This window comes from Zootoca vivipara, chromosome 4 (genome assembly GCF_965207765.1).
Source record: "Zootoca vivipara chromosome 4, rZooViv2.hap1.1, whole genome shotgun sequence".
Classification (NCBI taxonomy): domain Eukaryota; kingdom Metazoa; phylum Chordata; class Lepidosauria; order Squamata; family Lacertidae; genus Zootoca; species Zootoca vivipara.
The window spans coordinates 79,489,937-79,517,743 of NC_142587.1; the positions used below are offsets into that span (position 1 = coordinate 79,489,937).

The 27,807-nt window shown below is 40.0% G+C and overlaps 1 protein-coding gene across 1 annotated transcript; it reads left to right on the forward strand.

Moving 5' to 3' along the window:
* Positions 1–47: 47 nt before the first annotated feature.
* USP12 (ubiquitin specific peptidase 12) lies at positions 48–27,154 on the forward strand. The gene is made up of 9 exons (XM_035115275.3): positions 48–134; positions 8,670–8,750; positions 10,494–10,707; positions 11,300–11,529; positions 19,173–19,249; positions 19,860–19,943; positions 23,730–23,927; positions 24,340–24,418; positions 25,271–27,154. The coding sequence occupies exons 1-9, from the start codon at positions 87–89 to the stop codon at positions 25,370–25,372; spliced, it is 1,113 nt and encodes a 370-aa protein (XP_034971166.1). The 5' UTR covers positions 48–86; the 3' UTR covers positions 25,373–27,154.
* The last annotated feature ends 653 nt before the right edge of the window (positions 27,155–27,807 follow it).

Genomic DNA, 27,807 nt, shown 5'->3' on the forward strand with positions numbered 1-27,807 from the left:
TCCCTTCCTTCCCCTTCCCCTCCTCCGGTGGGAAACTCCCCCGGCTCGCCTCGACGTGTGATTGGGTGGAAGATGGCGCTGCGCGGATGGAAATCCTAATGACAGTCTCCAAATTCGCCTCCATCTGTACCATGGTGAGGAGCGGGCGAAGGGGTGGGCGCTGCTATCTCCCCTTCCGCCCCTTTTCGTCTGCCTTGTGTGGTGACGGCGGTGTCCCCCAGGGGAGAGGGGAGCGCCTCGAGCTGGGCTCCGAAGGGGCCTGAGGGCGTGTGTCGAGAGGGGATGGGAGGCCACCGGATCCACCTCCCTGCCTGGAGGGGCGGCGGGAGGGTATTTCCGCATGAATACACGTTTTCTGCCAGGGGTGAGGCCCACCGAGTCCGAACCTGGATTAGGGTGGCTGGCGCTTTGGGGCAAACCTTAAAGCAGAAGCGTGTGGGGGGTTTGGGCTGCTGGATCATGACCTGGAGGCGGTGACAGGAACGGTGTGTGAGCTGGATGACGAAAAAGGTGTGGAAATGGGTGGGCGGGCAAAGATTTTGGAGGTGGGCCTCAAGGTAGGACTGCATAGAGAGGAGTGTTGGCACAGCAGGATATGAGTAGCTCCTATGAAGGCAGTACTGTACATGGCTTTTCCTCGTGCAAAATAAAGCATTCTGGTGTGGCAACTGGCGTGCTGCAGCAAAAGCGAGGTATCCTGTGTTTTTAAAAGGCTAACACATTGTGGCATAAGCTCTTGTGGCCTAAGAGCTTGCTTCATCCGGCAGGTTGAGTGTCCTGCCTGTCACCGTCTTCATTTGAATATTCAGCTGCTTCTTCCTAGGCTTGCTTTCCACATAGGTTTCATTTCCTTATGCTTTAATTACTTGGGAAAGCAGGACAGGATCAAAACCGCTGTTAATCAGCTTTAGAGGGCACAACATTGATGTCAACACTGGCATACTTTGACGTGTGGTTCATTTAAGTAGCTATGAAAGAGTAGCAAATGAGACTTTCAAGTAAATTAAAAAGCCCCCTCAAGGAGGACATTCTTCTTGGTACATGTGGATTTTTATTCATAATGTGTGCTGACTGGACTTTTCTCTCCTCACCTTAAAATCCTTAACTGTTTACTTTAAGAGTGGAGAAACTATTTCCCTTTTGACATAGAAGCCTTTTTAGAAGGTAGGAGCAAAGGTAATAGGAAATATCTTCCCGAAAGATATGTCACCATTCTGCAGAAGACTGCAAATGTTGCCTTATCTGGGCCCAGTTGGTTTGTAGCAGTTATCAGCCTCAGCCCCACAGGTCTGTGAGAATCATATTACAGTGTTTCTCAACCTTTTTTGGGCCAAGGCACACTTGTTCCATGAAAAAAATCACGAGGCACACCACCATTAAAAAAGTTAAAATTTTTAACTCTGTGCCGCCCTATATTGACTATATAATTATGACTGTAAGAAACACTTGCCAATTGCTGTGTTGGTTGCAATCTCCTGTAATAAGGCTTCACAAGCCGCTGATTTCTCTGCCAGCACAATCCTTTGCTCAGCAAGTTTCAGGTTGAGCTCATCCAGCCAGCTTCTTTAAGTTTGTCTAAAACCACCCTCCCGTGGTGGTGGCTGTTGAGAGCTGTGCTCGCTCCGCGTCGTGACCCGGCCGGCTTCCTTTTCGGCGGGTCAGTGTTGGATATTGGCGGCCGCCAGGCATGTGACAACGCAAATCGCCCTTCTCGTCGCCGCACGTCGCGGCACACCAGCCAGCGTCTCGCAGCACACTAGTGTGCCGCGGAACAGCGGTTGAGAAACGCTGTCATAGTACTGTACTGGAGTTTGCATTGAAGTGGCTAGTGGCATCTCTTTCTTTCTTGAGAACAGGCTGGCCCCTGTCCTCCCAAGGGTTTTGTTGTGGCTTCCCTGAACCTGAGTAATTTGGCAACTATTTTTTTTTAAACAACTCTTCTAAAGTGCTGTAATGTTCCCACTATATTGCTTTGGGATGTCCCCAAAAGTGGACATTTCTGCCTGAACTTGGCTTGCAAATGCCCATCTTCTTCCTATGGTGAGCTGATTATGGCAAGAAAGAGTTTTTGAAACAAGAAAGTTGACTTCGTCCTGTTTCCTGAGCCCTAAGACATGGGTAGACAAACTAAGGCCCGGGGGCCGGATCCGGCCCAATCACTTTCTAAATCCAGCCTGCGTACGGTCCGGGAATCAGCGTGTTTTTACATGAGTAGAATATGTGCTTTTATTTAAAATGCATCTCTGGGTTGTTTGTGGGGCATAGGAATTCATTCATTCCCCCCCTTCAAAATATAGTCTGGCCCCCTGCAAGGTCTGAGGGACAGTGGATCGGCCCCCTGCTGAAAAAGTTTGCTCACCCCTGCCCTAAGACATTCTTGCAATGGGAGTATAGGCACATTTACAAAGTAAGAAGACTTCTGAATCAGTTTTCGCTCCTCAGCACAGGATGGAATAGAAGCAGAAATACTGTAACCCCTCCCCCATTAGTCTGCCTGTCTGAATGTGTGTATGTGTGGCTGTGTGTTTGTGTAGGCATCTGTTGTATATATGGTAAGTGTTTGTGTGTGTGCATGCTCATGCATTTATTAACCATGCCACTCTGATCACTTCCATTCTTGATATGTAGATCTCAGATATGTGGCCAGCCCTCAATGCAGCCCTCCTGCTGAAAAAATTAGTCTGTAGGATGTAGTCTCTGCTTTAAAGACTACCGGGAAGCTTTTAATATCTTTGATGGATTTCTGTATTTTAGAATTTCTGTTTTTTTGGAAGCCGCCCAGAGTGGCTGGGGGAACCCGGCCAGATGGGCGGGGTATAAATAATAAATTATTATTATTATTATTATTATTATTATTATTATTATTACCGTATATTCCGGCGTATAAGACGACTGGGTGTATAAGACGACCTCCAACTTTTCCAGTTAAAATATAGGGTTTGGGATATACTTGCCGTATAAGAAATATGACCCGGCGTATAAGACGACCCTCGGCTTTTGAGAAGATTTTCCTGGGTTAAAAAGTAGTCTTATACGCAGGAATATACAGTACATCCTTCCTTTCCCCCGATCTCAAATTACTTCCTTCTCCCCTTTATCCAAGTTTTCATATTTTGTGGTGTTTCCCTCAAAGCCCTTGTTCTTTCTCTTACTGTGTATACCTATGACAAACTTAGTTGGTCTCTAAGGTGCTACTGGAAGGAATTTTTTAATTTTGTGCATACCTATCTCCTTTTCTTTTTCTTTTGTCTTTAGCTATCACCTCTTCCTGTAGTTGAAATGCCTACATGTTAGCAGGGGAATCTTTTAAATCTCCTGTGTTGTTATTCCTCAGTATATGCCTATGTGCCTTAGCAAGATGGGCTCTACAAGAATATGTTGGGCATACGGTAGATGCCTTTTGACTGCTTTACTCAATCCCCACCCCCATGCATACAATGTGATGCCATTATACTATGCTCAGTCTTTACTGGAAAAGAAGAAATGTGAGACAAATGATATGTGCATTTGTAGATTGGGATTCTTCCTATTATCTCCAGGAGTAAGGTTTTTTAAGATGATTAATTCTGGAAAAGTGACAGGGATTACTTCCTCCATTGTACTCTGGAGATCCTAATCTAGTTGTGCAGCAGTAATGTAAATACCATACAAATGTAGTTGTGGCAATGGAGATACAATTATTGCAGAAGAATTGCTTTTGCTGCTTTTTTCTCATGGAAGTTGAGTATCTAGTGTTTGTGGGTTAGGGGATACAAGCACATATCGTTCCAAGACAAAAAATAATACTCAAAAGGCATTGGAATGAGAACTTGTGGGATTCTTTCATAACATAAGGGGAAAAAATATCTTGAAAGTAAAGGAAGAGGGACAGTGAAAACATGTATACTTACCAGTAGGTGCTGAACTGATGAAAGGCTCGTAATGTGAGAAACAGTTAAACTTGCAGTAAAGTATTTATGGACTAAGCGCTGTGAACCTAATAAAATGGAATTTTGAACCACTCTGATGTATCACCACAATACATTTATAGTTCTTTTCCCTCTCTTATCTTTTATCACAATATCTGTTTTCAGAGTTCCAATATGCAAGTTAGTGCCAGGCACTAGTTGTGCATTTATTTATTTATTTACACTTATAGCCTGCCCTTCAGCATATAGTCTTTGGGTGGGTTACAAAAATTTCACAATTAAAAACAAAACACACAGTCATTAAAATCATAAAACTGCAACCACAAAACCAACCAATAATAAAATTAGTAGAACAGGAGTGTAGAGCAACATGGCTTTAATGCTTTAGTAGAATGAAATACTGATTAAGACATTATCAAAATGTCTATTTAATTGCATTGCCACAAAATTCATTGGGATAGTTCTAATACTGACCCTATGGGATGTTAGTAGCAGGTGAGTAGTTCACTGTTATCAGTCATTATTCTGGCACAATTATTTGCTGCCATCATTTTTTATTTTTTTGTTCGGAACAGCATCTATCCTGAATCTGCCTGTTGACATTTCTGACAACTGCAGATTTCCAGACTGAATGTAGTATTTTTTTTAATATACTATTATATACTTACTAAAGCATTTCAGAGCAACATTGCAACTTAAGAGATGAAATACAGTAATGTGAATAAAAAATGGCAGTATGAAAAAAATGTGTAAATAAAGTTTTCATCTAGCACTGAAAAGAGAATAAAGATGGTGCCCCACAACCCACTTTGAGAAGGCAGTTCCACAAATCAGGTTCTGCCACAAGGGTATACAAATACAAAAAGTGTTTTAAAAATCTGATTTTAAATGTTGCTGGTTTTAGATTATGAATATTAAAATGCTTCTAGATTTCTGGTCATGTATGCTGCTGTGAGAACCCTTGGTTGGGCTGAGCATCATGAGGTAAATGCAGTGGATAGTACATTTGCAGTGTATGCATTGGACAATGACATATAGCTCTACTCTTTTCTCCTCACTTAAACCTGTACTTGACATTCTTCTTTTCAAAGCCCAGCTACATATTATGTTAAATGCATAGATTTGCATAGGTTTTCGTGGTTTGCTTTTTTAAAAAAGAGGAGCTATGAGAGGAGATCTAGATCAGGTCTGTGGCTGATCAGGGCTGCTTCACTCCTAATACAACACTGTAGTTTTAGCCTTTGCTCTGTGTGCTAATAAGAGGCATACTAAGCAAGTATGTATGGCTGATTAAGCATCCTGGTAGGAGAAGGCGCTGAATCTGATTACCCAGACCAGAGGTTATGCAAGTTTGCTCTCCACTGTGAGAATAGTTCAATCTTTGTATGAGAACAATAAGGTTCTTTGACTTCTGAGATTGGTTTGAAACATGGAACTTTAAAGGTTTTGTATGCGATCTGGTAGTGTTCATGTATCATTAAATAATGCTGCCAGCTTGTGTTGAAGAAAGCAATTCAATCACACGTAGAGTGTGAATTCTTCAATACTTAATGTATCTATCCAACCTTCCTTTCCAAAATGAATAAATTACAAATGGATAAGAAAGCACAACACAGCAGCCAATATGTTAAATATTGAGATACATCATCAGAGAAAACAAACCTATCCTAGAGCCAGAAGGAGTGTAAAGGAAATGAAGCCAAATGAACCTAACCATTTTCCCTATAAATCTCTCTAAAACCTAGGGATAGAATCAATGGCCAAGTGAAGGGTGACCTAATCTTCATAATCAAGCACAGCCCATTGCTACATGCCAAAGAGAGTATGAAATGGACTGACCCAGCCATTAAAATTGTAAAAACTCAGGAAAAAAATAATCATACCCCCGCCCCCAGAAACCTTCCTGTCAAATCTTCCAATAACATTAAGTGGGATAGCAGTAAAGACTAGCACTCAGATTCTCCTGTGGCTTCAGTGGCTTGGTATAATCATTGATTGCCATTAAGTCTGAAGTTGACAAACTAAGCTTAGCACTAATCAGGAAGTAGGTTTGTAAGCTGGGAATCTCCCCATGTGTGCAATGGAAGTGCAACCTTAAAAGGGGTATAATGGTGAACACACTCTTGAAAAACCAATTATCTATACCAACGCTAATAGGTTTTTTATATTTTCAAGCTGCTTTGAACCAAAAATTGGCTTCCAAAGTAATTTACAGCAGATAGAAGATAATACAAAGTGTTACTGTGAGAGGGGGTTCTCAGCTGGGTAATAGATTTCCATTTTGTTTTTCTTCTGTCAGTATCCTAGCAGCTCAGACACCCCAGGGAAACAAATCACCCAATCATATTAAATTCACCATCCCTTGACATTCCTTGCTGGATGCAACAGGTTTAAATAGTACCATCAGGCAAGTTGTCACATTGTAGAGTGAATAGTTTTATGTTCACGACATAATACGTTTTCTGTTTTACTTATCTGCTTCTGTATACTTTGACACTCTGATACTGCACTTAATTATGAAGCCCGTCATGTGCTTTGTTGAAAAAGTATATTTCTGTACATTTTAAATAGGGCAATTTGTACAACGTTCATTCATCAATTAGAATCTCCCTGTAAGTCTCCTCAAAAGACAACCAATGTCACTTTATTTGACCATTGGAAAAGGTTCAAGCAGAATTGTGATCTCTGAACTCTTTGTATTTTTAAACCAGTGACTTCATAAAATATTTCAATGTGAAATGCTGGATCCATAATTGCAAAACTGTTTATCCATCCTACAGAGGAGCATCCATTCATTTAAAAAAGAAAATATTGGCAGTAAAGTCATCAGTAGGAATTGAATCACATTCTTGTGTTGCTACTTCCTCTGTCATGACTATATTTAAATATTAAAGTAAATTTAAGTATATTAATTCCAGTTATACATAAAAATGGAAGGAGATTAGTACTGGGATGATATCCTGGTAGTTAATGTCATAAATGATGGGTGTGCAAATTAATGCTACTTACTCCTTTACCATAAAATTTAATCTGGAGTCCTATACAAATGTAAGAAAGAGCAACATTAAACATACCAGGTCTTCTGAATAGCCATGCCTAAGGTTTTTGCTTATAATTGAGTACGTTTAACTGATCCAAGAAGTCCCTGTAAGTGCTGGACTATATTCACAAATTTGTCAAGACAGGCATAAGTCCAAGGAACAGATGCATGTTATCAAGTCAATGAACAATGTAAAGATCAGCTAATTTTTGCATTCGTATAACCTAAAATGTGCAGGATCTTTATTTTTAAACATCACTATTCCAATAATGGGATGCGGGTGGCGCTGTGGGTTAAACCACTGAGCCTAGGGCTTGCCGATCAGAAGGTCGGCGGTTCGAATCCCCGCGATGGGGTGAGATCCCGTTGCTTGGTCCCAGCTCCTGCCAACCTAGCAGTTTGAAAGCACGTCAAATGCAAGTAGATAAATAGGAACCGCTCCAAGCAGGAAGGTAAATGACGTTTCCGTGCTCTGGTTCGCCAGAAGCGGCTTTGTCATGCTGGCCACATGACCTGGAAGCTGTATGCCGGCTCCCTCGGCCAATAATGCGAGATGAGCACCGCAACCCCAGAGTCTGTCACAACTGGACCTAATGGTCAAGGGTCCCTTTACCTTTACCTTTTATTCCAATAATGTGCCACAACCTTCAAAAATGAGCATGGGTGCCTTTAATTTTCAGCCCTTCTAGTTAAAACTGACTCTATAATGCTTTAGTGTGGAGTAGAATTGTGAGGATTCCCTCCATGTACTTAGTAATGTGTCAGGCTTCCGCAGCTATGAGCTTGGCTTCTTCCCTCCTATATTGATCTCTCAAAACATAATGATCCTTCAGAGCTCCTTAAACACTCTGGATGGCAGCTAGCTTTAGCTAACCAAGAACTAATAACTTAGATAAATAAATAAATAGTAAAGGCATGCTCCATTTTTAACTATTTTAATTTCAGAGTGTATTACTGGCCTGGGTCACTTAAACAAGATTGTGGAGCAGCTGAGGAATAGCATGTTACCTGATAAACTAGTTTGGCTTCTCTGCCTTCCTTCTATTCTAATAACAGCAGGCTGCAATGTTACATTATGTTTTATGGCTTAATGGTAATATGCCTGCCACAACAGGTTTGCATTTCTAGTATAGTTTCTTCTGACCTTTAGTTCTCTTTGTGTGAGAGAAAGAGGGGGAGTGAGTAGGTTGCCGTATGTGAAAAATGAAATGGGAGCTGCTGCTAAAACCATTGGTGCTTTAATCTATTTGAAAGTGTTCTGTGTTTTTTTTAACCCAGGCATCTGGTTAATTTGGAAATTTTAATTTTTGTCATTGTAGTCCCACTTGTTTGTCTTGTGACAGACTTGTTAATACATTGTTTGTCAGACCTGTTTATATTATTTGTAATTTTGGTATATTGTTTTTCTCTGTTTTTAGTACTTTGTTCCCAATTCTGAAATTGAAAATAATGGAGAGCATGCTATAAATACTGTAAACAAATTAGAAACAACAGCAACTATGTGTTGTGTGAAGAAGTAACAAGCAGAAGTACTGTTTGTTAGCGTTACAAACTAGTATATCAGTTGTCAGCTCAACATGCACAGCCATACTGTTGTATGTACAGCGAAACTTGTATTCTTGTTTTGGGCATCCTCCTTTAGTTGTTCTTAAGCAAACTCTTTGCCTAATTGCCTGCATGGTCATGGTAATTACTGGTGTGTGTGTTTTTTCTCCCTCTAGGGCGCTAATGCCTCAGCCTTGGAGAAAGAAATTGGTCCGGAACAGTTTCCAGTCAATGAGCATTATTTTGGTTTAGTAAATGTAAGTTGCAGATATTACTTATTTTGAATGAAAGTGAATGTATATGAAAAAAGTTGCTTGCCTATGCCTCAGGACTACACAAATTCTGGGCATAAAGAAATTATAAAAGCTCTCTAGTACTTGATTAAACATGTTTTTTATTTTGAGTGGAAAAATATATTCAATCTTTATTCAGACTTAAGTTCAGACTCTAAACTAAGTGCAAGAGCAGTGTTTTTAAACTGTTCTGGAGAATCCTGGGATTCCTAGGAAGCCTGGTAGGGGTTACTCAATGAGAAGGTGAGTAAAAGTGAAGAAAAGTCCCTGAAAGACAGCTTGCCCATCTCTGGTAGTTTTCTTTCTTGCAGTGTACATACAGCTTCAGGAGAGGTATATCCTAGGTCTCTCATTGTACATGAGAGCCAGTTGTGATGCTAGCCAATGCCTGCTATATGTGCCAGCCTGAGTGTCCACTCAGAACATACAGAGAACTATATGCAGTGTGCTGGGTGTCCATGGTGCATGTTCATTGTACATTGGAGTTAAAGTTAAGAGGATTTGCTGAAGCTGGAAACAATGGCATTAGGATATCTTTAAACTAAAAATTAAAAGCAGTCAACAAGCAAAACTCCTATCTTAATTGGACTGAAACCTTGTATTCTAATGTTTGTAGTTGATGTATTAGACCAAAAGGACAATAATATAAAATTCATTGCAGTTGTTTAATTGACTGGGAGTTGGACCTGTTTAAAAGATGCCTCAAACAGCTGGTAGACTGTATGGCTTTTGAAACTTAAAATAGTGATATGTTCCCCGCCCCATTAAAAAACAACAACCCCATGTTTCTGCGGTGATCTTGGCGGATATAACGCTGCGGGCCCTCACACATTTCTCTTTTCTCTTTCTAGCAATAATTCCCTTCTCTTAGTGACCTTAACAGGGTTACTTCTGCACCAACTCTAACCTTGATTGACCTTAATCAGAACTCCCAACTAAGCCAAAATTTGAAGTGAAACATTAGTGTAGTTGTAATGATAGAACCGTAGGTAAGCCTGACAAGGAAGAAGAGGGAACTTGCTCTTAAGAGGGGGAAGAGGAAGTACATGAGCCTATGGTTCAGTCTCAGTCTTGTAACCATACTAAACAGAGCTATCAGCCTCTTGACAAGGAATGTGTACTGTGAACTTCAAATTTTACAGCATTTACAGTGCATACATTTTATAAAATGGAGAACACAACATAGAGAGTTATACCCAAATTTAACTTCCTTGGAGTGGAACAGATTTCTATGAGTGGAATGGGGCTCCCCCTTCCTCTCCACCTCCTGTAGCCTCCCTCATGACCCTCACATTTTACTCTGGAAGTTTGGGGGACCCTCCAAAACAGACCTGAGGCAGAGAAAAGGCAGCCTCATTGCTCAGACTATTATTTGACATTAGATAATACCCAGAGCTTTTCTGGTGAATTTTCAAAACAATAACATTTACCAATGTGGCATAGATTTTGCATTGTAGAAAGAAAACCCATTGGTTGTCAGATATTCCTAAAAATAAAATGTGTACAACAGAGAAGCCAGATGGCAGTAAAAGGTGCATGCTTTGCTGACTGTTAAATCTGCCACTAGTTAATGGATAAGTTATACTTCAGTATCCAAAAATCAGTAAGAGACACTTTTGCTAATATACACTTCTGTTTCACACCACTCTCTTTGTAAACAGACTTCCTTTTCAGTGAGAACTAACAGATAATTTCTTTGTGTTCTAGTTTGGAAATACATGCTACTGCAACTCAGTTCTTCAGGCACTTTATTTTTGTCGTCCATTTCGGGAGAAAGTCTTGGCATACAAAAGTCAGCCCAGAAAAAAGGAAAGTCTTCTTACTTGCTTAGCTGATCTTTTCCACAGCATAGCCACCCAGAAGAAAAAAGTTGGAGTAATACCTCCAAAAAAGTTCATAACAAGACTTCGGAAAGAGAATGGTAATGCTCTATTTTGCTGTTATGGCACGTTTACCTTTATCAGTTTTACTCCGTCAGAAAAAGGGTGTTGTCTCTCCGTCCATTCTTGTTCTTCTAATTTGAACTAACACTCAGAAACTGAACTTATGGTCCCCCCCCCCCCCCCGGTGATAGTTAAAGTACTATATTATCCCTATTAAAGGGAATAGCCCTTTATTTTGTCACACTTGCAATAAATATTTTATTTTAAAGGTTTAAATGTCACCCTGTATTGTGGTGGTTTACAATCACATAATACCACTAAGATGCACAGCAAAATTCCAGTAAAAAATAAAATTTGATGGCCATATCATTTACACTTACGTTTCCTCTTTTTATTACAATATGCTGGAATAGCCACAACATATATCCTAAGGACAATAATGTTTCTTAAACAGTATTTTTAAACTATTAAAATCCTCAGAATTTTGATGGCCAGTATGCATACTAGTGGCGAGTGGAGCTTGTTTATTGCAAAACTGTTTTGCATAATACTGGAAGGTGGTCTGTCTATAGATATTACTTACTTGCTTTTTGTTCAGCCATCTTATACCCTAGTTAATTTGTTTTGCAGAGCTTTTTGACAACTATATGCAGCAAGATGCGCATGAGTTCTTGAACTATCTGCTAAATACAGTTGCTGATATTTTGCAAGAGGAGAGTAAACAAGAGAAGCAAAACGGTCGTTTACCGAATGGCAGCATTGACAGTGAAAATAACAACAGTCCACCAGACCCAACGTGGGTTCATGAAATTTTTCAGGGAACGTTAACAAATGAAACCAGATGTCTTACTTGTGAAACGGTAGGTATTTCCTATAGATTACTTTGCTTTCATTTATTGTGCAAATGTTTTTTTATATCCTTGTTTCTGTATCAATCAATCAAATCTTTACTACGGTCACAGACCAGCATAAGCAGTAATGTGAACGAGGCTTTTGTCTCCTTTCCACACACAGCCCTTTCACTCTTTCCTTCACAGTGTGAGCAAACAAAGTGAGGAGCCTCTAATTAGAGTTTCCCACTTCATCCAAACCAGGAAATGATGGTTTACTGGTGTTAGATTTCAGTTGTGTGAGGATTTGAGCACAGAGAAAAATGAAGCTGCTTATTTCATAGTATAGCTTGATTAAAGTTAACCATTTAATAGCAGCTATTAAAATTAACACTTGTTCACATGTTTCCTTTCATGATGGAGTAGTCCTAGAATTTCTGTCTAATTCTGCAAACAAGAATGAGTGCTTCCAATTTTTGCAGAAGAATTGCATGGAAAATATGTAGGATTTCTATGTACCAAAGATAAACATTTGCAACAAGCATCTTCCTGCCATATGTGTTAATAAGTTGCTTCAAGGAGATGGGGAAATTATTTATAAAGAAATCTTGCATTTCATGTTAACACTCAGTTTTCCTAGAGTTCTCAGAGTTTTTGTTCCTTGAAATTAAAGAACTGTCATTCTTAATGCGGGCAACCGGTAGTCAAAATAGCTACGAATCTACCTTCAACTCAGCCCCTTATCATAAATGATAGGATAGACAACTTACGTAATTTGAAGTTCAGGGAATATAAAGGGCCTAATCTAAAAGTGAGAATGCATGGCACTTTCTTTTAAAATTGGTTACCATTATTTTAAAAGGAGAGTTTTCTGTACACAGGACTCCAACCTCAATATCCTTGCATTGCAGTATTCAGAGCACTGCAGCATTTTATGAGGGTCCTGACTTTCTAATATAAAACATTCTAGTGCTGTTATGCATGTCTTGCATGAAAGCACAATTGAATATGGAACTTCAAAGAGAATCTTATGTAGCTTTTAATACAGACAATGTGTAAGCATATTTTTCAATGAGAGGTGTGCATCATTAATGAATGAATTATCCAAGACTTAGCTGGTATGTGTCTGCTTTTATATCTATTGTGCTCTGATATTGACCCCTCCACCGCTGACATTCTGTCCCCTAACCTCTCCTAGCCCACCCAGATTAAAAATTGCTGTTACATAGTATCCCCCGGGGTAGGATGCCACATACCAAGCTTTACCCAGCACTTCTTAACTTAACTTCAATAAAAGTTAGTACTCTAAATTTTTGTACGATTCAAAACAAACATCTAGCAGAGTTTTTGTACTTAAAAAAGAAGTAGTAGCAGCAATAGATTTAGATACATCATGACTTTGATTTAGGTCTGGTATTGGGAATGCAAAGACTGATGGAATCCACTTTTCAGTAACAAGGGTCAGAAAAGGAAAGCAGTTGTGAATTTGCAGTCCAATATTCATATGCTTATTGTACCAAGAACAATTAATACTATGTAAATTTATCTGCAGATGTTGTCCCAGTCAGAGCCAAGGCATCACGATTCCAGTTCCATTTGTATCACTTGCTCTTTTGTCAGTATTTACACATGGGGTATTACAGAACAGAAACTAATATCTATACTGTTAAGACTATATTCATAAGAGACAAATTATATTCCCAATTCATCAACTCATTTGCTTTTCTCTTGCTCACTGGAGAGCATACAGAGTTCAGCAGGTTTCCAAACCTGTGGGAATGTTCAGGAATGTGGATGAGGAGATATTGTTTAATATATCCTATCCCCGCTTGCGCTAGCAAGCACAAAACTTTAGCAGAGTAAAACATTCCCCTTTTGCAAAATACACAGCAGAAGAACGTTTGCGCAGGCTTGATTTAAGCCACTAAAATAAAGTGTATTTTCCTGGTATTTCCCCTTTTTCCCTCTTAAAAGAAAAGACACAACACAATGCTCTTAAAAGTATAAAAGATGTTTACTTACAAGCATCTCGAGGTACAGCACACTCAAGAGGTAGACTTGCTTAGTTAAAAGGTAATATATACATTGTGAAGTTCACTTATAAGAAGTGAGACTCCATCTCATCTCTCTCTCTAGGCTGGAGGCCTTGAGGGAGAGACTCACTAAGATGTGTGTAGTCCAAGAGGTCTGGTCCAAGAGAGGGAAAATGGCTGTTTCCTTCAGGATTTATCTGCCACTTCCTCAACTCATTTGCATGTGAAGGAAGAGGAAACTACGCTTAGTCATATCCTCCTCCTCAGTCCTCCAAGTGGACTATCTAGGGATTGTTGTGACTTGACTGCACTTAACCCTTTGCATCCCACAAACCCCTTCTCAGGCAATTCACAACATACACAAAAACATACATAAATAACTTTAATCAACCACCCAAGAGTCCCAGCTTGCCACGAAGATCCTGGAACTTCTCTCTTGGCAGGGGCTTTGTTAGGACATCTGCAGTCATCTGGTCAGTGTTGCAGTAACACATTTCAACAAGTCCATCCTCGATCACCTGGCGTATGTAGTGGTACCTGACCCCAATGTGTTTGGTGCGTGCAAGGAACTTTTCACTTTGTGTCAGCTTCATACTGCTCTGATTGTCCTCCATCAAGCTGACAGGTCCCGTTCTTGGCACGCCAAAGTCCTTCAGGAGCTGATCCAGCCAGGGGATCTCTCTGCAAGCTTCCGAAGCCGCAATGTACTCAGATTCTGTGGACGATAAAGCTACACATTTCTGTTTATAGCTGCCCCATGCAATAGCTCCGTCCCCATACATAAAAACATAGCCACTTGTGGATTTATAATCCTTATTGTCCCCAGCCCAATCCGCATCAGTGTACCCAAGCAGTTTAGGGTCTCTGACAGCTGGCAGTTTTAATTTACAGTCCATGGTTCCCTTTAGATAACGAACAACCCTCTTAACTCCAGCCCAATCATGCTCAGTGGGACAACTTACTTTCCTACTTAGGATCCCCACTGCACTTGCCAGGTCAGGTCTGCATGTGGTAACCAAATACAAAAGTTTGCCAATCGCTGACCTGTATTGCGTGTTGTTTGGCAGCAACTTCGAACCTTGTTGATTCTTCAAGAAGTCTGTGGCCATCGGTGTCGCAACTGGGTGTGCGTCCTGCATCTGCATGCTTTCAATCAGTTCAGTTATCTTTTGCCTTTGGCTGAGTAAGAACGATCCATCCTCTTCTCTCTCAACTTGAATTCCCAAGTAGTATTTCACTTTTCCAAGTTCCTTGACCTCTACTTCCCTGTTGAGGTGTTTGACTATGTCTTTATAGTCTTTCTCATTTGACGTAGAAATTAAAAGGTCGTCAACAAAGGCTAAAATGTACGAAAACTGTCCATTCCTTTGTTTGGTGTACAAGCACTTATCAGCAGTCCCTTGCTTGTACCCAAGCTGCACCAGCATCTCATGGAGTTTCTGGTTCCAAGCCCTCGCTGCTTGCTTCAAACCATAAAGTCCTTTCTGCAGCTTGCACACTAGATGTGCCTCATTTGGTTTAATGAAACCTTTGGGCTGCTTCATATAAATCTGCTCAGAAATTTCGCCGTGAAGAAAGGCTGTCGCAATGTCAATATGGTAAACTGACATTTGCTTAGATGCTGCAATACTTAAAAGTAGTCTGACACTGCTGTATCGAACTGTCGGTGCAAACACTTGATCGTAATCCTCTCCATACTTCTGGGAAAAACCTTGTGCCACAAGCCTAGCTTTGTAGCGTTGCACCTCCCCTTCTGAACCCTTTTTAACCTTGAACACCCATTTACTTCCAATTGCTTCCTTACCAGGAGGTAGTTCTGTGAGTGTCCAGGTCCTGTTCCGATGAAGTGCATCTATCTCCTCCTGAGCAGCTTTCCTCCAGAGACTGGCTTCATCTGGTGGCATCCTCTCTATCTCTTCCCATTTGGAAGGTTCCTGTGGAGACGCCGACCTTGTAAGGTAGGACAGCCGTAATGGTGGAACACCTCTGTTGGTTCTGGATGAGCGTCTGACCTCTGGTCTTTCGACCGCATCAGCTTCCTCATCCTCCTCCAGCAGTGGCATATCCCCATACAGCTGCTCGTCATCATCTTCGTCTCTGGTGCTGCCAGGGGCCTGGACCTCCACGTCTTCTCGGGTGTCACCTATAGGGGGTGCTACGACACTAGAAGTTGGATTAGTACTTTGTATTGGTTCAAAAGGAAAAATCACAAATTCCTCATCCTGTGGCTCCTTGGAACAATCAATGGCAGTGTCCTTTGTATCAACTTTGCCTTGCTCATCGAAGTAAATTACATGCTGCGAACTTGTCTTGCCAGTTTGCGGATCCAAGACTCTATATCCTTTTCCTCCAGAAGCGTACCCAACTAGGATCCCTGCCTTCGCTCTGGAATCAAGTTTGTGTCTGTGCTCCTTGGGCACATGATAGTAGCACAAACTTCCAAATACACGTATATGTGACAAATTTGGGGCTTTTCCATGCCAAAGTTCAAATGGTGTGCGCTCTGCGCCTTTCGTGGGCAGTCTGTTCTGAAGATAGACTGAGCAACGAGCCGCTTCACCCCACAGCCTGTGTGACAAGTTAGCTTCCTTTAGCATGCACCTTGTCATTTCCAAAATGGATCTAAATTTCCTCTCTGCAATTGAGTTTTGTTGGGGTGTGTAGGCAACTGTGGTCACGTGTGATATGCCTTCTCTAGCCATGACGGCCTGCATCTCATGTGAACAAAATTCCCCACCATTATCGGACATTAAAATGGAAGGGGCTCGCTGGAACTTGTTCTTGACCATGTTAAGATAGTCCCTGAACAATTCCACTGTCTCACTCTTCTCCTTGATAAAGTAGGCTACGCAGAATCTCGAGAAATCGTCCAAAAATATCAAAATATATTTATTACCTCCTAGAGAAGACACATTCATTGGTCCACATAGATCTGTATGGACAATGTCCAATACTTTAGTGCTTCTCTTCTCTGCACAACGTGGGAAAGAAGGTTTAGTTGCTTTCTCACTAACACAAGTTATACATTTTGATGTTGGTGTATTTGTGTTGCTTTGCTTTACCTGCAGACCTCTCACAAGATCACCTTTCTGTAGTTCCAGAATAACGTTGGTGTCTCTGTGTCCAAGTCTCTTGTGCCAGAGTTCCAGACTTCCTTCGTCCTTTTGACTTGGTTGCGCCACCTTTGCAGACTGGTTCTGCTGGTTCTCTGAAACATTAAGCTCATATACACCATCCTTTAGTGTGCCTTGAACATAAACTTCATCATGCTTAGTCACAATACATTGTCCTTTTTCAAATGTAATTTTAAAACCTTTCCTGTCCAAACTGGACACGCTGAGTAAGTTGCAATTAAGCTTTGGTGCAAACTTAACTTCAGTTATCTTAGTATTAATTGTTTCATGATCTACGTTGAATTTCAAATTCACAGTTCCTGAACCAATTGCCTTTACAATGTTGCCATCAGCAATCTCAATTTCAGAGGTTTCATCCCCATTAATCTCATTAAAATACTCCTTTTCATAACAGAAATGAGAACTCGCTCCACTGTCAAGAATCCACTTATTGCGCTTATTTTCACAATCCTGGACAGCTAAACTCCTCTCCTGCATCAACATGGTTTGCTCATGACTCCCCTTCTTAACACCTTGTGGTTTTGAGGGGTGGGATTCAACTTTATCCCCATTTTGACTCTTGCAGTTCCTTGCTATGTGGTTTTTCCCATTGCATTTAAAACAAATTATTTCTCTAGATGTCTGTCTGGACTTTCCAAAATGCTTGGATGCATAGCTGCTATCCTTCCTCCTTGGATTCCTTTCTTGAGAATCAAGGCTATCTCTGCATTCCTCTCTTAAATGGTTGATAAGCTCATTAAAAGTTAAATCCTTTGTGTGATCCATTATACTTTTAAATGGAGCAAACGTAGGTCCCAATGATGCAAGCATAAACGTTACTTTAGTCACATCATCAAAGGCTCTGGGAGTAAGGGCAATTCTTTGAACAATCTCAGAAAAATTCTTAAAATGCTCTGTAAACTCTTCTCTAGAATTCATCTTCAACTTGAGTAACTTATCCAACAAGTATCTATAGGAACTCTCTGTAGATTGTGCATAAATGCGTTCAATGTCCTCTAGGATCTTAGATGCATCATCTTCAAAATTTATCATTGATAGATGCTCATTCCTCAAACTGCTCAAAATTATGTGCTTGGCTTCATCATTTTTAATACTCCAAGCTTCTATCTTAGCTAAAGCTTCTGCATCGGTTCCTGTAGGCTTTTCTTCCTTAATGGCCTGCAGAACACGCCTAGCAGCAAGATAAACTAAAACGCGCTGCTTCCACTGCACAAAATTATTGTCATCCAGCAGCATAAAACTTGGTCTTGCCTCACTATCAAAACTGGAGCTTGCCATCTTAAAACTTCAAAAATTTCCAAAATTCAAAAATCTTTCAAAAATCAAATTCAAAATCTCAAAAATATCTTCACTACCTCTGAGCTTTCTCAGTGCTGTAAACTCTGAGGGAGGGGAGGGGTAGTTAATCCCCCAAGCACACTGCAGAACAAAGAGACCATGTGCTCAACCAGGAAATCCTAACTGGAAAAATCCTACAGAGTTCAAAATCACAATCCAAATCAATCCTTCAAAAATACACAAAATACGCAACTCTGGGCCGCAATAACCCTATGTGGGAATGTTCAGGAATGTGGATGAGGAGATATTGTTTAATATATCCTATCCCCGCTTGCGCTAGCAAGCACAAAACTTTAGCAGAGTAAAACATTCCCCTTTTGCAAAATACACAGCAGAAGAACGTTTGCGCAGGCTTGATTTAAGCCACTAAAATAAAGTGTATTTTCCTGGTATTTCCCCTTTTTCCCTCTTAAAAGAAAAGACACAACACAATGCTCTTAAAAGTATAAAAGATGTTTACTTACAAGCATCTCGAGGTACAGCACACTCAAGAGGTAGACTTGCTTAGTTAAAAGGTAATATATACATTGTGAAGTTCACTTATAAGAAGTGAGACTCCATCTCATCTCTCTCTCTAGGCTGGAGGCCTTGAGGGAGAGACTCACTAAGATGTGTGTAGTCCAAGAGGTCTGGTCCAAGAGAGGGAAAATGGCTGTTTCCTTCAGGATTTATCTGCCACTTCCTCAACTCATTTGCATGTGAAGGAAGAGGAAACTACGCTTAGTCATATCCTCCTCCTCAGTCCTCCAAGTGGACTATCTAGGGATTGTTGTGACTTGACTGCACTTAACCCTTTGCATCCCACAAAACCAAGTTCTGACAAGTGTTGCCTTAGGCATTTATCAGTATATTCTGTTTTATCTTTCATAAAGCTTCTGTATCTGCTGTATGAAAAACAAAAAGCAAAAAAAAAAAATTAAAGTGAAAAAAATGCATTTTTTCTAGTCTGCATACTGGCATACTGGCAAATAGAAGAAAACGGTAAACCCGTTTTACTAATGTGCTTGTACAGCCTGTTAAATGGTAATTCATCTTGAAAAACCCTTTTAGCTTTTTATCACCATTTGAATTATAGGTCACTTTGAGACCTTGTTTTAAAATGTGCTTTGTGCAGTGCAGGGAAATAATATATATTTTTTGCAACCCCCCCCCCTCTTCCACATTGCAGATAAGCAGTAAAGATGAAGATTTTTTAGACCTTTCTGTTGATGTGGAGCAAAACACGTCTATCACCCACTGTTTAAGGTATGGAAGATATTCAAATTTTGGACTGTTTGATTGATTTCTTACCCACCCTTCACCATAAGGTTCCAGGGAGGTTACAAGAATATAATATGCCCATATAAAATCAGCTGAAATGGTTACAATTATAAAAAATAAGTACGTAATACTATTCCAGCCAGAGCACTATAAATTCAGCAAAAGAGGTGGGTCTGGCAAAACAACATACTTTGACTGTCGCAGGCCAGGCTAAAGAGGTGCATCTTCAGCATATAGCGAAAGCTACATGGCAAATATGCTAGATGCACCTCTGTAGGGAAGGGAGTCACACAATTTCCTGGGCTGCCATTCCCACATTCCTTTATTCATCCATACAGTACTATGCAAGTTAAGAAGAGAGAAAGTTGGTGAAATTGTATCTTTTATTGCACCGACTTAGACTGCTACTAGGAATCTCAAGCCTTCATGCTCTCTATTAACCAAACTTGAACTACTAGATGTCATTGTACCTGCTATGGCTTTCTTGTCCTTTGGGATTGGCATGTCAATCGCTGCCAGCTTAAATTCAGTACATTTAAGCAAGATGTTGAGAGTTGGTCTGTATTTCACTTTAATGCCTGTTTTTCTATTTTAGGGGATTCAGCAATACAGAAACCCTGTGCAGTGAATATAAATATTACTGTGAGGAGTGTCGCAGTAAACAGGAAGCACACAAAAGGTACCATAAGCATATATTGTAGGTTTCACAGTTGTTAGCAACCTATCCAAATATTTTTCCTTACATTGTGTTTTGAAAGTTTAATTTGGTTATAACACCAATAAATGTTCTGTAGCAACCAAGATACTTGAGGTTCAGTGGGGTTGATTACCTAACTGCGTGATTTCTGCCTCTCACGTTTTCAGCCCCTAATATTTCAATATGATTTAAAAAGCTAATCCTAATTGTCTTCGCTGTCTTCCCACCTACCCCCTTCCCTTTTGTATTTCATCTGCAAATTTTATACACTTACACTGGCTCAAGCTCCAGATGTTACCATGGTACCAGTATTCAGACAAATACTATTTGGAGCAGCCAACCTTGAGTGGCTGGACAAAGCAATGTGAGATGTTATCAGGATATGATCCATCATTGGAGATGGTGAGCACTGTATATTTTAAGAGGGTTAAAAATCTTATCTTTAACCAGCTTTTTTACAAAGATTTTGTGTGAGAAATGGGAATTGTTGGACGTCATGATAAGCTTTGGCATATGACTGGAATGGCCCGCATCAGGCTTTCATTTTTTGCACTCTTGCCCCCTCCTCCTTAATTCAGGAGTGAGAAACCCTCTCCCCCCCTTCAAGGGCTGCATGCTGGCAATGGGAGAAGCCAGAGCCGAAAAGGGAGGGGCTTTTTCTCATCCTTAGAGCAGGCTGCCAAAGGAGGAGGCTGCATGAAATTAGGCTGTGGGTGACAGGTTCTCCATCTCTGGCTTTTTGTTATATGTGATTTGAGACCTACCGGCTGAAAAGGATCCATTTTTATATCCTTGTAAAAATTAAAGTATAGGAGAACATGGGATACTGTAAACATTTTGACATGAATTGTTCTGTTTATAAAATTGTATATGTGGCTCATTTACCTATGTAACATTTTCATTTCTATATATGTTTCCATTATTTTCCTTGGAGTTTTGAATCTTCATGGTGTTGATGACGTATGATTTAAGCTATGGTTTAGCTGAGTGATGATTAAAATTTCATAAGACTATTCTCGTCTATGCTTAAGTCATTAATTAAATTGATCTGTACTTTTGTGGAATTTCACTTTATGCTTCTGTAAGAGTTGAGTGTTTTTAGTTTTGATAAAAGGAGGTATATCTGAAGGGTTGTCATGCAGACAAGTAGACATCTTTGTTGCTCCAGAGGGCAGAACTAGAACCACTGGGTGGAAACTGCAGGGAAAGGGATTTTGGCTAAGCATTCAAAGAAGCTTCCTAGTGGCAAGAGCTATTATACAATAGAACAGACTTGCCTTGGACAACGGGGGCTCTCCTTTGTTGGAGGTATTCTAACAGATGCTTGGCAGCCACTTGTCAGGTATGCCACAGTTGCATCCTGCACTATAGAGCCTGTACTGAGTAGGGAATTTAGACTCAATGGCCTTCAAAGTCTCTTCCAACTCTATGATTCTATGGGTCAGGAAACTATCAGTCCTTGAATATGTTCACTCAGCATGTTTTGTCTGCGGTTGCTATAGTTCTACACTATGGAAGTGATAGATTTCTAGCTACTTGGGTCTACAACTGGTTTTCACTTTCACCTCATAGTGGGTCACACCAGTAGCACCATTGCTAGTTTTAGTACACTTTTAAGAAAAAGAAAAAGAGGAGATAAAGCAAGAGAATCAGAAGGGAGGAAAGCAGAGGGATAAGACTATATGTTTTTTTTAAAAAAAAGTAAAAGCAGATCTCATTTTGGAGGCTAGGGTTAAAACAGAGCTCCAAATCTAGAAATGTTATTACTTTTTACATTATATCAATTTTTCTACGAGGGATGTGTTCAAAGCGTTCACAAAAGATAAAATGAAGCAGTAAGGCCTTTGCTCTAGCCACCACTGTTTACCAGTAGGATCCAACAACTGTTAATAATAACTATGGTTTCTGAAAGTTTAAATAAAATATTGGTGTTGGTATACTTGCAACACAGTCCTAATCATGTCTGCTCAGAACAATGTCCTATTGAATTTAGTGGGGGCTATTCCAAGGTAGGGTTTACGGGTGGCGCTGTGGGTTAAACCACAGAGCCTAGGGCTTGCTGATCAGAAGGTCAGCGGTTCGAATCCCCGCGACAGGGTGAGCTCCCGTTGCTTGGTCCCAGCTTCTGCCAACCTAGCAGTTCGAAAGCACGTCAAAGTGCAAGTAGATAAATAGGTACCACTACAGTGGGAAGGTAAACGGCATTTCTGTGTGCTACTCTGGTTCACCAGAAGCGGCTTTGTCATGCTGGCCACATGACCTGGAAGCTGTACGCCGGCTCCCTCGGCCAATAATGTGAGATGAGTGCCGCAACCCCAGAGTCTGTCACGACTGGACCTAATGGTCAGGGGTCCCGTGACGGGGTGAGCTCCCGTTGCTTGGTCAACCTAGCAGTTCGAAAGCATGAAGTGCAAGTAGATAAATAGGTACCGCTCTGGCAGGAAGGTAAACGGTGTTTCCATGCACTGCTCTGGTTCACCAGAAGCGGCTTAGTAATGCTGCCCACATGACCCGGAAGCTGTACGCCGGCTCCCTCAGCCAGTAAAGTGAGATGAATGCCGCAACCCCAGAGTTGTCTGCGACTGGACCTAACTGTCAGGGGTCCCTTTACCTTTACCTATATGTTCAGTTCAGTTTTTAATTTAATGTCTATAAAGTGTGGTATTCCAGGTTTTAGACTAATTTCAAAGTAAATTTGTATGTAATAATGCACATTACCTGTTCATCAACCTTCATTGTTCAAACCATTGCTATTTTCATCTTGTTTGCTTTTAAGTGCGTGGCTGTGCTTCAGGAAATTAAAGCATGCATTTGCTAGCAGTGATGTACTACTGAAGTTTAATGATGCCTGATTTTCAATGTGAAAAGTGGTTCGTTGAGGGGTGCAAAAAGCTCTGACATGCTGCTCCTTAATGAACATTTTAGAACGTTCTTAATTTTTGCATTTGTTGTTTAGTCATTTAGTCGTGTCCGACTCTTCGTGACCCTATGGACCAGAGCACGCCAGGCATACCAATTTTTGCATACCAACTAGGAATTGCAGAATGAGCATGTTGATGCCATTGTCAAAGTGCACATCCCCCTGAAAATAATGCCATGTGGACTGATGATGTCCATAAGCATGTTATTCATTTGCACTGCATTGCTTTTTAAATGGGCTTCCCCAGATAGTCAGGTTCTGCATGGAGGACTAGATTGTATAGGAGGGAGTGTTGGCTCAGCATCAGGAATGTCTTCCCTACATTAATATGCATGCACACACCCAGCTTGCAAACGATCTACATTATTTTGCAAAGATGTGAAAAATTGCCCCAAAAGAGTGGAATGTTTTACAGGAGTAGAACATGCTCACAAAGTGCTCACCCCTTTTGGCTCAGTGTTGCTTGCAAGCAGTGGCACACAAGTATTTTTAGTTCCTACTTCAGAAACTCTGTTCTAACTCAAACTGCTTTCAGTCTTCTGTATATAATAGTTTGTGACTTGCTTGGTTTCAACCATGTTCCCTTCCCCACAAAATTGCTATGGCACCTTCCAAACATTGTTATGGGCTTTTGGGGGCACACAGTTCTCAACAGCTAGCAAGTGGTAATTGCTGTGTGAATGTATTTCTGTTTAACATATTTGTATACTTAAGTTGACCGATTTTAATAAGTCTACTGTGAGATATGACTTCATTGGTTACTGCCTACTGTCAGAAAAAAGTAGGTTTTAAAATGCAGTTGAATTTCGGACATTTATGACCGCACTAAAATAAATACTTTGTTTCAGGATGAAAGTGAAAAAGCTGCCTATGATCCTAGCTCTCCATCTGAAGAGATTTAAATACATGGATCAGCTACATCGATATACAAAACTCTCCTACAGGGTAGTGTTTCCCTTAGAGCTTCGGCTGTTTAATACATCAGGAGATGCCACTAATCCCGACAGAATGTATGATCTTGTGGCTGTGGTAGTCCACTGTGGAAGGTATGAAAATACAATGTGACACATTACTGCTACTGATTTACTGTGAAATAGCATTGTATCATTCTTTAAAATCATCAAAATAATAGGCTTTTGATGGACTCTCTTAACATATGCAATGTGCCAGCGTTGTTGTTTCCTTCAAGTGTCATAGTTGAGTGTTGTTGTTTTTATACAGCAATTAAATTAGCAAAAAAAAGTGGGGGAGCACGTCTTGTTCTTCAGATTTAGCTGCTGCTTTGGTTCTTGTTCTTTATGAAAAATCAATACTTGAAGCTTGTTTTCATATAAATTTTGTGTTTAAACAATAAAATAAGTGGAAGTAGTTGTCAGAATTCTTCAACATTTACTTCTGAGGAAAAAATGATGTTAAAGTTGATGATGACCATAATGTGAATTGCTTTCTTCTTCACAGTGGACCTAACAGAGGACACTATATTGCAATAGTGAAGAGTCATGATTTTTGGTTACTCTTTGATGATGACATTGTAGAGGTAAGAACGTCTGTAATTCCAGATTCTAAATGTTAGACTAGTTATTCTGTGTCTACTACTTACTTTTAGATTATCTCCAAGACAATAGATTTTGCAAAGAAACTGTTAACCTGTTACCAATGCTAATAAAACATGTTAACATACTCTCTAGTAAAGAGAATATGCCTTTGCATATTATTTTCTTTGGAGTGTCTTTTTCAGTGTGTCTCCTTCTAGCAAACAGCTACTGTATAATTTTAAAATGATAGCCAATGGTGTGTGTTAGCTAGAGGTATGAATGCAGTTCATGGAATGTATTCCCTGCCCCTGGCAGCCCCCTGCACAAACCTGCTCAAGAGGGTTGAGGGGTATGTAGGCAGTTGCAGGAGAGCGGAAGGGGAAATCCTGTTGCATGAGCAGAAACATGTTCCCAAAATGTTTGCGATTTCCCTCAGCTTCTATCTTTTTTCCTTTGTTATGAAGCATAAGAGTTTAGGCTGTAATCTTGCCACCCCATCCACTGTTGTTGGTTGGAGGAAGGGGGCTAGCATGCCGTCCTGTCTCCTCCCACCCCCACCCCCTACCAGCAAAGAGAAACATTGCTGATGAGGTTCTGCTGTTGAGAAGCTCTCGCCAGTAGTTTTGCCATTGGCAGTAGCCAGTTGAAAACCCGGAAATGGGGTGGTCTTGGGGTGGGGACACTGGAGGTTTTGAATTGACAAGACCCCAGAACCTTGATTGTCCTTGAGATATGGCAGTGGCTCCAGCACTCTAATCTCTCCCAACCCCAGTTAGAATTGCTGTAGCCATGCTAGATAAATTGGAATGGGAATTTCTTTTTACATAAATTATATCTTTCACATTTCATTTCAGAAAATAGATGCACAAGCAATTGAAGAATTCTACGGGTTGACATCGGACATCTCAAAAAACTCTGAGTCTGGTTATATCCTCTTTTATCAGTCTCGGGACTGAAATGGGTCTGTGGTGAAAAGTGACTTCCTGTATCGCTGCTTTTCTGGCATTTGTGGAAAGGAGAAAATACTAATTCCAGAGAGAGAATGCAGAGTCAAAAGAGTGGTAGCACAGTTTGCACAGAACAAAGCCAATGTTTCAGAGAGGCTTTCTTAAGCTCTTTATATCATGCTCATTTAATTTGCTCAGGTGTCATACTGAGAATGCTGATCCGCGACAATTGCTCATTGGGAACAGAGAGGCCAGCTGCTCTCATAAGAGCTAGCTATCGAGCAGCTGAAACACTGCTAGAAGATTTTTATCAAAAGTCAATTCAAGTCAGTGGTAATATTTTCATGATCTTCAGTACACTTTGAATTTTGGCCAGTGTTGCACAGGAAATAAGTGTAACAGAAGCAATATTAATTTGACATACATCTTTTGTTTGTTTGTTTGTTTGTTTCTTATTAAGAGTGCAAATGATTCTCTGTTCATTTATGCTCAGTTTCTGGGTTTATCGCACACCTAATTAGAGAGAGTTAGCCTAACAGTTGCCTTCCTGGCCAGAAAAAAATTAATAGAATTTGGTGTTAGCTAATAGAATCAAGAAGGCAAGTATGTTTTGCTTCTTTTAAGAAGCTTACATTACGGTAATATGTACCTCTATAATTGGTAACAGTTTGGGATTTTAAACTCCCTATGGGGAATAACTTGGTTTATAACTATAGTTTATTTTTATTTATGTATTACTGTAACTTCTAGAGGTTTTGTATTCTCAATTCCAACATGTTTTGGAGCCTAGTTTTGTATATTAGCTTATATCAGATTTAAATATTTTATTTCATTGCTTATCTATCTCATATCTCAATAAGGATACATTCGAAGCCTGAAGTAACTGAGGAAGGTATAGGTTTTACTTCCTTCCATGAGGAACTGATGACTCTGGCTGTGTATTTGACGTGATTTATTTATGGAGTTGGAAATGGAACTTTCCTCTGACCTTGTAAAACAGCTTACTTGTTTTATCACTTGTTTTATGAGAGACTAGAGCACTGTTGGTATGATAGACTTTCTGTTCTAAGTCTTCTAAACAATTGGCTGCAAAGTAGGTCAGAGTTCCTCATGCTTAAGTCCCAGTAGAATCAGAGTGTGGGCTTAATTGTGACATTTAATTAAAAACTGAAAATAGTTTCAGAATATCTCAATCTTCAACCTGTGGCTACAGTGGATTTTAAAATCCCAGATGTATGTTGGATAAAATGACTCCTTACAATTCTGTGATGGTTCTATTCAGTAAAATTTAGATAGTAATAAAATTGTCTTTTGATATTTGGTTGGATCACGACAGCAACAGATGATATGGAACTGATCTCTTCTGATGGAATTGAACTCTTCTAGCTAACATTTCCATACATTATCATTGTTGTCTGATGGTGGCTGAATGTAACTTAAAAAAGAAAGAAAGAAAGAAAGAAAGAAAGAAAGAAAGAAAGAAAGAAAGAAAGAAAGAAAGAAAGAAAGAAAGAGGCTGAACACACATTCCCAATTAGAGCATTTATGCCTTGATAGAATGTGGTTTTTGTTTTGTTGGACATGTTAAAAAATGTAAAACTTTTCCCCCTTTTCTGCTGCTATAATTAATGCATATACTTTATCGGTATCATTTAGCTCAGGAACACAACTTCATATAACTGAACAGATTTCTAACAGGGTCACCAAGTGGGCTACTTTATTTAACAAATGTGAAAATGTCATGTCAAATTGTAAAGATTCTTTTTATATAAAAACAAACGTTATAAAATTCTTGTTTTGGTCAGCACTCTTCTTTTTTTTTAAAAAAAAAAATTAACTGCTACTTAGCTTAAAACACCAGCATTTCAAAGATGACCATATTAAGTCTTCCATGAGAATACATAGTGGTTTTAATAGTAACAAGTGTAAATTCAATATATGGCTTATGGTTCATAGCCATTGTGACTTTCCCATATGGTGATGTGAAGCTTGAATAATTTCGATATGGGATCTTTTGATAAAGAGAGGAGAGTGTATGTTGCTTTACATCAGCAATGTGTGTGTGTGTGTGTGTGTGTGTGTGTGTGTGGAGTTTTTTTACATTAATTTCAGTATTTCAACACTGAGTAAAACTGAGTTGAATACCACAGATATTCATGCAAGGATTTGTACCTATATCCAGTGATATACTGGTATGTACCTTTTCTAAAATCATTTCCTTGTACACCTGGCCCCCTTTCATATAACAACTGTTTTGAAATTCCCCTTAACATCATCTTGAATCTGGAAAGGCAGAGAAATGCTGCTCAAAAGCAAGTCCAAAACCTTTGGGTCCATGAAAGTAGTTGCACAGTTTTTTGAATTCTAGCCATGACATTTATCTTATTCCTAGCCCTGTTGGAAATATGAGGAGGTGGTTCTTTAAATATAAACAATTTGCTCGC

Bases quoted from the DNA above. Each gene is read 5' to 3' on its own strand.
- USP12 (XM_035115275.3), top strand. From the start codon at position 87: ATGGAAATCCTAATGACAGTCTCCAAATTCGCCTCCATCTGTACCATG. The intron at 135-8,669 runs GTGAGGAGCGGG...TTCTCCCTCTAG, and splicing joins TCGCCTCCATCTGTACCATG to GGCGCTAATGCCTCAGCCTT. The intron at 23,928-24,339 runs GTATGAAAATAC...TCTTCTTCACAG, and splicing joins GTGGTAGTCCACTGTGGAAG to TGGACCTAACAGAGGACACT.